General features: G+C 47.7%; 2 protein-coding genes across 2 annotated transcripts in view; one reads left to right on the top strand and one right to left on the bottom strand.

Moving 5' to 3' along the window:
• Positions 1–864: 864 nt before the first annotated feature.
• EAH_00047110 (GA20565, related) lies at positions 865–2,119 on the top strand (the record flags this gene model as incomplete). The annotated part of the gene is made up of 4 exons (XM_013394597.1): positions 865–957; positions 1,162–1,236; positions 1,687–1,771; positions 2,016–2,119. The coding sequence occupies 4 exons, from the start codon at positions 865–867 to the stop codon at positions 2,117–2,119; spliced, it is 357 nt and encodes a 118-aa protein (XP_013250051.1).
• A 2,404-nt stretch (positions 2,120–4,523) lies between these two features.
• Positions 4,524–9,077, bottom strand: part of EAH_00047100 (hypothetical protein, conserved) — a gene marked incomplete at both ends in the record, with an annotated part of 6,235 nt that continues 1,681 nt past the window's right edge. The window contains 2 exons of the mRNA XM_013394596.1: positions 4,524–4,534; positions 5,001–9,065. Coding sequence (XP_013250050.1) covers positions 4,524–4,534; positions 5,001–9,065 — 4,076 coding nt within the window. The remainder of the gene's footprint in view (positions 4,535–5,000; positions 9,066–9,077) is intronic.

Raw genomic sequence — 9,077 nt, 5'->3', positions numbered from 1 at the left:
ATATATATATATTATGTTTATATATATATATAATTGTGTTTATATATATATATATATATTATGTTTATAGATATGTTTATATATATATATATATATTATGTTTATATATATATATGTATATATATATATATATGTATATTATTTTTTAGGTAATATATATATGTATACATTGCATATGTATATATATTATGTATATATATAGCTTATATATCTGTCTATATATAAGTATACATTTATATATATATTTATATTTATATTTATATTTATATTTCTTTTTTATATTGGTGTATGTATAGTCTGAGTTTTATCTATTTTGTTTATTTGTTTGTGTGTGTTTAGCATCAGCATTTTTATAACGATTAAATTACTCTTTTAGGGTTTAGGGTTTAGGGTTCAGTTGCTTGTTGGGGTTTACTGGGGTCGCTGATATCTGCAAACCCTAAACCCTAAACCCTAAACCCTAGCTTGCTTTGGGGTGTATGTGCAGGTCTGATGCCTCCTCCTCCTCCTAAATGCAAGCTCAGCAACTTAATGAGGGTTTTAGGTGATGTGGCTGTCGCTGTAAGTAACCGTAAACCCTAAACCCTAAACACTAAACCCTCGGAGTCTCTAAACCACTTCAAGCCCCAGCTCTAACGAAGCCCTACGCATCTTTCTTTAGAGTTTAGGGTTTAGGGTTTAGGGTTTAGGGTTTTATGTTGTTGGTTAATATTTATTTGCATGCGTGTTCTGCATGTGAGCGTCGAAAGAACTCTCCATTAACAAAGGGTTTAGTGTTTAGGGTTTAGGGTTTAGGGTTTAGGGTTTAGGGTTTGTGAGTGGCTTCAGGACCCATCTAAAACAGAAAAGAAGGTGCGAGCTCAAATGGCTGAGAGAGTTGAAGCTCACGAACGCAGAAACAGCGAAAGAAAATTAACGAAGGAAGAAAAAGCAAACAAAAATATCAACAAGTGGAGGGTCCGTAAACCCTAAACCCTAAACCCTAAACCCTAAACCACAAACCCTAAACCCTCAACGGCGCAGAGAAGCAGAAACAACGAAAGTTACAAAAGAAAACACAAATATACTCATATCAACAAGTGCAGATTCAGCAAACCCTCATTCAGCTTGGGGAGTAGGGTTTAGGGTTTAGGGTTTAGGGTTTAGGGTTTGGGTGTTCAGCTAAAGCAACAAAACAACTGCAGCGTTGCCGTCTTCCGGGTGAAGTCGCTAGCGAATAAACGTCATTTGTTTAAGGTATATAAACCCTAAACCCTAAACCCTAAGCACGAAGCCTAGATCCTTCTGTGCTCTAAACCCTAAACCCTAGGGAGGGGGCTGTCGCTGCAGTGCTGCTGCTACTTCTTTTCCTGCAGCCTTCTGCTGCTCCTGCAGCAGCTGTTGCTGCAGCAGCACCAACAGCAAGGCAGCTAAAATTTGCTGCTGCTGCTGGTTGCTTGTGAATGCTGTGGATGCATCTGCATCTGCTTAGGGTTTAGGGTTTAGGGTTTAGGGTTTAGGGTTTGTTGAGCTGGTTTGTTGTGAGTGTTTTTGGTTTGTTGCTTCTCGCGTCTGTGGAGATGCGTTGCCGTTTCTAGTTAGTTGAGGGTTTTACGATTCTAGGGTTTAGGGTTTAGGGTTTAGGGTTTAGGGTTTATTGTTTAGGGTTTAGGGTTTAGGGTTTAGGGTTTTGTTTATCGCATGCAGGTGGATACAAACGCGAAGCAGTTCCATGTAACGGGTGTTTGCGTCCTTCCCCCTCAACCCGCTTGGGCTGTGGTGGTGTTTGAGGGTGAGGGTTTAGGGTTTAGGGTTTAGGGTTTAGGGTTTAAAGCAAGGGTTTCGTAGGGATTAGGTCTAGGGTTAAAGCTTAGAGTCGAGGGTCAGGGTTTAGGGTTTGTGGATTAGGGTTTAGGGTTTAGTGTTTGGTGCAAAGGGTTTGTTTTTCAGTGATGAGAATCAGGGCCTCTAGCTCCCACATCCACGGTTAAGGGTTTAGGGTTTAGGGTTTAGGGCTTAGGGTTTGCGGGTTGCAGGTTCTCACAAATCGATAAAGCGGCTTCGCGCGTTGATGGAGAGAAGAATAAAATGGACAGAGGCGGATATGGGCTCCAAGCAGATGCAACCCGTAGGCCTTTAGGGTTTAGGGTTTAGGGTTTAGGGTTTAGGGTTTAGGGTTTAGCGCTGCTGGTGTGTCTGAGGGCTTGACTGCTCTCTCAAACACAGGGTTTAGAGTTTAAGGGTTTGGGGTTTAGGGTTTTGCGTCCGTCAGTATGAGGGATTTAGCTGCTTTCGAATTTGTCGAGTTCAGGGTTTAGGGTTTAGGGTTTAGGGTTTAGGGTTTAGGGTTTAGGGTTTAGGGTTTAGGGTTTATTACTCTCGGCGAGCACAGGGGGCGTCATTTTTTCTCTTTCTAGCTGCTACTGTCCGCAGCATTTTTTTAATTAATTAATTAATTAATTTATTTATTTATTTATTTATTTATTTAGTTAATTAATTGATTAATTTATTTATTTTATTTATTTATGTGTTATTAGGAGTCTGATGATGAAGACAACCTAACTGCAGCTGCTTCCGAAGACTGCTGTTTGTGCTGGCAGGTGAAACAAAAAATAAAAATAAATAAATAAAATAAATAAAAAGAAAAATAATTTTAAAGAAATAAACAACACAGATAATAAGCAGACAGGGATATATTAATATATAATATTATATATATAATATATAATATATAATATATATAAATATACATATATATATATATATATATATTATTTAGATGCCTGCCTATGTATATTCATATAAACAATATATATAGTATATAATACATAATATATACATTATAAATATATAATTATAAATAGATATATATATATATATATATATATAACGAAGAGGGTGTATATAGATTGTTGCTTTAACTGCATGCATTTCCTTCTTTCTTTTTTCTATAATTAAATTAAATTTAAATTAAATAAAATAAAATTAAATTAAATTTAATTTAATTTAATTAATTAAATTAATTAAATTAAATTAATTAATTAAACTAAATAAATTAATTAAACTAAATAAATTAATTAAACTAAATAAATAATTAATTTTGTTTTTAGGGGACGAATAAATCTGCGAGTTTTTCGAGTTGGAGAATTCACCGAGTGCAGTCTGACGCTGAAGCCAGACGAATTTTCAGAAATGTTCATGCAGTAAGATCCTAGGGTTTAGGGTTTAGGGTTTAGGGTTCAGGGTTTAGGGGTATGATGAGGGTTTAGGGGTTGAGGGTTATGATGAGGGTTTAGGGGTTTAGGGTTATGATGAGGGTTTAGGGGTTTAGGGGTATGATGAGGGTTTAGGGTTTAGGGTTTTGCATTCAAGTTAAGGGGCGGAGTGTAGGTTTTGGGGTTTAATGGATGCAGCTGAAGTTTTAGAGTTTAGGGTTTAGGGTTTAGGGTTTAGGGTTTATATATTTTGTTTGTTTAGGAGCACTACTGGGAGACTGCACAAAAATTCAGAGACGCGCGGGTGGACTACTAAACAAAAACCCTAAAACCTTGCTGCTGCTGCTGCTGCTGCTGCAACGACTGCAGCAGCAGCAACGACTGCAGCAGCAACTCCAGCAGCACCAGTACCCAGTAACTGCAGCACCAGCAGCAACTGCAGCAGCAGCAGAAAACTGCAACGGCAGCAACTGCAGCAGCAGCAGCAACTGCAGCAGCAGTTTTTGTTTTTGCGTGAGGGTTTGTGTTTTGTGCTGCTGCTGCCTTTGGAGTTGTTTACGAGTTATGAACATACATTCACTTATTTAATTTAATTTATTTTATTAAGTTTAATATATTTATTATTATATTTATTTATTTCTATATCTAGTAAAGATAAAACCGTAGACCCTCAAACGAGATAAACAAATAATGCGCGGCTCTTTCTTTCGTTGGGGGTTTAGGGTTTAGGGTTTAGTGTTTGTATATATATGTATATATATATATATATAGGGTTTAGGGTTTACATAATCTATATTATATATATATATGTAGGGTTTAGGGTTTATGAATAAGTATAGGTGTATATATATATATATATATATATATATATATAAAGTTTTAGGTTTAGGGTTTACGTACATATGTAGGGTTTAGGGTTTGTATCTCTATCTAGGGTTTAGGGTTTAGGGTTTAGTTCTGTTTAACTTATTTATATATAATGGCAACGTCAGTACTAAACCCTAAACCCTAAACCCTCAGGAGCGTAATCCGCAGAAGAGCCTCGGCAACTCTTCAAAAACCCTAAACCCTAAACCCTAAAACCCTAAACCCTAAACCCGCAACATAGCAAGCCCTAAACCTTAACCTAAACCCTAAACCTTAACCTAAACCCTAAACCCTAGCCTAAGCCCTCAACCCGCGCCTAAGCCCTAAACCCGAATCCTAAACCCTAAACCACAATCCTAAACCCTAAACCCTAACCTAGACACTAAACCCTAACCTAAACCCTAAACCCTACCCCAAACCCTAAAAATCAAAACCCTACTAAATATAACCAACGCCTTTTGTTCAAAGTGAGTCTGAGCCCAAACCCTAAACCCTAAACCCTAAAGCCCACAAGCCCTAAACCATTATTATAAACCCTAAACCCTAAACCCTAAAAGGTAGACCCTAGGCACATGAAGTCTGGCTGAAGTGCAAGCCGCGGAAGTATAGCGGGAGCACATGCAGCAAACCGCGCTGCTCTTGCTGCTGCTTCTAGAGCTTGCTGCGGCTGCTGCAGCAGCAGCAGCACCTGCGCATACACCACAAGTGCTGCTGCTTCCTGTGCCCAATCTGTTGAGGCATCTATACAGAGGTCTCTGCTGCTGCAAGCAGCAGCAAGTCTCTCTGCTGCTGCTGCTGCTGCTCCTAGCTGCAGCAGCAACCTCCCCTCCAGCAGCAAAGCGTTTCGGTGGTGCGGCTGCTGCTGTCTGAAGTGCAGCAGATCCCTGCGCAGCTCTTCCTTGCTGCTGCAGCAGCAGCAGCAACGAATGCTGCTGCTACCGCTGATACTGATATTGCAGTAGCCGTTGCTGCTGCTTCCGCCGCAGCAGCAGCAGCAGCGTTCAGTACTGCTGCTGCTGCTGCTGCTGCTGCTGCTGCTGTGCTGCAGCAGGGAGTCTTCATGCAAGTTAAGAGAGTAGAAGCGAATTCTTAGCAGCAGAAATTCAATCTCCACGCCCCACGCTGCTACGTGCTGCAGCAGCACATCAACAGCAAATGGGCCCCCCGCATCGCCGCTGCTGCTGCTGCTGCTGCTGCTGTTGCTGTTGCTGCTGCTGCTGCTGGGGGTTGTCTTGAGGGGTTCGTTCGACAAAGCAGCAGCTCTAAGGTAGGCCTCGAGTGCTGCAGCATGAGCAGCAGCAGCAGCAGCAGCACGCCAAGCTAGCAGCGGCTGCTGCAGCTGCAGCAGCGCAGCAGCAATCCCCGCCCAGCACTCTACCTCTGCAAAGGCGAGCTGTATAGACACCACAGTATCGTTAGACTGAAACACACTGCTGCTGCAGCAGCTGCTGCTGCTGCTGCTGTGCAGCTGGCAGCAGAGGTTTGCTGCTGCTGCTTCCAGCAATCCCCCGTCTAAATTTCTAAGTGCAGCACCAATTACCTGCATCGCCTTCACTGCACAAGGCAGCTTAGCTATTGCTGCTGCTGTTCCCTTGCTGCTGCTCTTGCTCTTGCTGCTGCTGCTGCTGCTGCTGCTGGTGCCGGCTGCTGCTGCTGCAGCAGCAGCGAGACACCCAGCAGCAGGCCAGTCGCCCTCAGTGCTGCAGCAAACCGCATGCAGTTGACCCCACTCGGCAATACCAGCAGCAGCAGCAGCAACAGCAACTGCTGCTGCTGGAGGAGGCAGCAACTCGCTCTCAAATGCTGCAAATGAAGATACTATGCAGACATCGCATGCAGCTGCTGCTGCAGATCTGCTGCTGCTGCTGCTGCTTGTGGGTCTGTGAGTGCAGAAGCGTGTCGGCTGTGGGGCCTCCGCGCACCCTCCCTGCTGCTGCTGCTGCTGCTGCTGCTGCTTCTGCTGCTGCTGCAGTCTGCGTATATTTGCTGCTTCCGCTGGCGTCAGGAGCTTGGAGTGATCGGGTTGTGCTGCTGCCAGCTGCAGCGCAGCGAGCAGCAGCAGCAATTTATGCTGCAGCAGATTGCATTCATCTAATGCATCTTCAATCCGTGATGCTGCTGCAGCAGCACTTGCATATGTTCGCGTTGACTTCAGGTGTATATGCAGCTCCTCTAAAGACTTCAGAGGGATGCGGTGGTGGTGCAGCACGGGGCTGCAGGGGAATGGCAGTATACCATCCTCTGCTGCTGCTGCTGCTGCTGCTTCTGCTGCTGCTGCTGCTGCTGCAGCAGCAACAGCAGCAGCTGTAGCGTCTCCCTGTTCTTCTGATGACCTTCTGCTATCTGTCTCTCCCGCTGCAGAATCTTCTTCTTCTTCTTCTGCTGCTGCTGCTGCTGCTGCTGCCCCCCTCCCTCTCCACTTCCTGCTGCTGCTGCTGCTGCTGCTGCTGCTGCTGCTGCTGAGATCGGGGTGTAGGGCAAGCGGTGCTGCTGCACTGCACGGGGAGCTGCAGCAGAGAGCAAAGAGGCACCATGTTCTTGGTAGGTCTCGCTGCAGCAGCAAGGCCCTCCTGCAGCAATCAGCAGCAAGAGATAAGTGGCATGCATGCAGAGCAGCAGCAGCAAGTAGGATCCACACATGTGGTGCTGCTGGAGTTAGTTGTGCTGCAGCAGACAGACAAACGAAAGAGCGGTTTACTAAATTTACGTAACTGGGAAGCTCTATTGCTGCTGCTCCTGCTGCTGCTTCACTTGCTGCTGCAACAGCTGCTGCTGCTTCTCCTCCGCCTCCTCCTGCTCCTGCTGCTGCTGCTGCTGTCGAATCTGATGCTGCTGCAGAAGCGGAACGGGAGGCGCTGTCGCCCTTGTTCTCCTTGCTGCTGCTGCTGCTGCTGCTGCTGCTGCTGCTGTTACCGGATAGAAGAGGCCCTAAGGTTTCTCGCATGCGTTGCTCTAGAGAGCGCCGCAGCGCTTCCCCTGCTGCTGCTGCTGTTGTTGCTGTTGCTGTTGCTGCTGCTGCTGCTGTCTCGGTTGCTGCCCGGCCTTTGTCATGCGCACTCAACAGAAGGCAATCGCTGCTGCTGCTGCTGCTGCTGCTGCTGCTGGGTGTGGGGAGGCAAAATAGCTTTGTCGAACGACACTGCAGCAGCAGCAGCGCAGCATACCGCTGCAGATCAGAAGCAATTGCTGCTCTTCTTTCTGCTGCTGTCATAGCAGACATCTCCACCAGCAGCCGTGAAGGAATGTCCCCTGCCAGCAGCAGCTGCTGCTGCTCTTGCTGCTGCTGCTGCTGCTGCTGCCGTTCCCGTTGCTGCTGCTGATGCTGCGGCAAAGACTTTGTGTGCCCATTCATTTGCATCATGAGGTGTTGTTGTTGTTGTTGCTGCTGCTGCTGCTCCTTCTCCTGCTGCTGCTGCTGCGGAGCGTCAGCCAGCATCGCAGCAGCAGACTTCTTCCTTGCTGTTGCAGCAGCAGCTGCTGCTGCTGCTGAGTGCTGCTGGAAGAGGAGTTCAGCAGCACAGCGGCGCTGCCAGAGCAGCAGCAGTGCTTCGTACTTTGCTGCTTTGAATACCCCCTGCAGCAGCAGCTGCTGCTGCTGCATGCGTTTTAAAAAGGCGTAAGAAAAGGAGCAAATAGAAGCCATCCCGCTGCTGCTGCTGCTGCCGCTGCTGCTGCTGCTGCTGCTACTGCTGCTGCTGTAGGGGGATGCAACAAATCTGCATTTGAAATCAGCAGCAGACGCCAACGAAGGAGAAAATGCAGCAGCAAAAGGTATCTGCGTCTCTGCTGCAGCAGCAAAAGACAAGCTGCAGCAAGCAGCAGCACGGCGCAAATCGCCTTGCAGCATCAGCAGCAACCCGAGCCGTTCATAGGCACGTGCTGCTGCTGCTGATGCTGCTGCTGCTGCTGCTGCACCGCCGCAGCAGAGACACACAAACACCGCCCTCTCCAGCAGCTGCTGCAGCAGCAAAGGGAGGGACAAGCCTCGCGATATAAACTGTTTCTTCTTGTGTTTTGTTGCGCACTTATGTGCTGCTAGAGAGCAGCGGTGGCTGCTGCTGCTGCATGCATGCGGCAGCAAAGCAAACCCCATACAATCCGCCGCCCACAGCAGCAAGAAAACCACACTCATGCTGCTGCTGCTGCTGCTGCTGCTGCTGTTGCTGCTGCTGCTGAGCAGCAAGCTGTGCTGCAGCTGCTGCGGCACCTCCCAAACAGCACCAGCAGCAGCAGTGCATGCGTCTGCAGCAGATGAATTCCGGCAGCTGCACTTTGGGCCTGCTGCTGCTGCTGCTGCTGGGCTGCTGCCGCTGCTGCTACTGCTGCTGCTGCTGCTGCTGCTACTGCTGCCGCTCGAGACAGCAGCCGCAACAAAATCTGTCAGCCGCGAGAGCTCTTCATGCGGATCCCTGCGCTGCAGCAGCGCGGCGAGGGGAGAAGCCAGCAGCAGGCCTCGTTGCTTCCGCTGCTGCTGCTGCTGCTGCTGCAGCAGCTGCTGCACTCCGCTGCTGCAGCAAGCGCTGAAGCAGTGAGAATCGATCAGACACCACGATGCTGCCTGCAGCAAATAAAAAGCAGCTTCGCTGCTGCTCCAAGCTAAGCGTAAGGTCTTGCTGTGCAGCAGCTGCTGCTGCTGTTGCTGCTGCTGCTGCTGCTGATACTGATGCTGCTGCTGCTGCTGCCGCGTGTAGGTTCCTGCTGCTGCTGTTGTGCTGTTGCTGCGCCTCAACTCTTCCCTTGCTGCTGCTCGACCCACAGTTTTGCTGAAGGCTCTGCTGAGGGTGCGGAGCCTCCATGAGGAGCCCTGAATTTGCTGCTGCTGCTGCTGCTGCTGCTGCAGCGCGGGCAGCGGAGCAGCAGCAGCAGCAGCAACGCATCCACCTCCTAGAACCCCTTCCCCTAAAGCGAGATGCGTCTGCTGCTGCCGCAGCAGCAGCTCGCGTGCCAGCAGCAGCAAACGCTGCAGCAAAACCCAAGGGGGCCCGCTGCTGTCTTCATGTGGTACTAGCGGCAGCA

Source organism: Eimeria acervulina, genomic scaffold (assembly GCF_000499425.1).
Source record: "Eimeria acervulina Houghton genomic scaffold, Eah_scaff714, whole genome shotgun sequence".
Taxonomy (NCBI): domain Eukaryota; phylum Apicomplexa; class Conoidasida; order Eucoccidiorida; family Eimeriidae; genus Eimeria; species Eimeria acervulina.
This window is presented reverse-complemented; position numbering and strand designations above follow the sequence as displayed.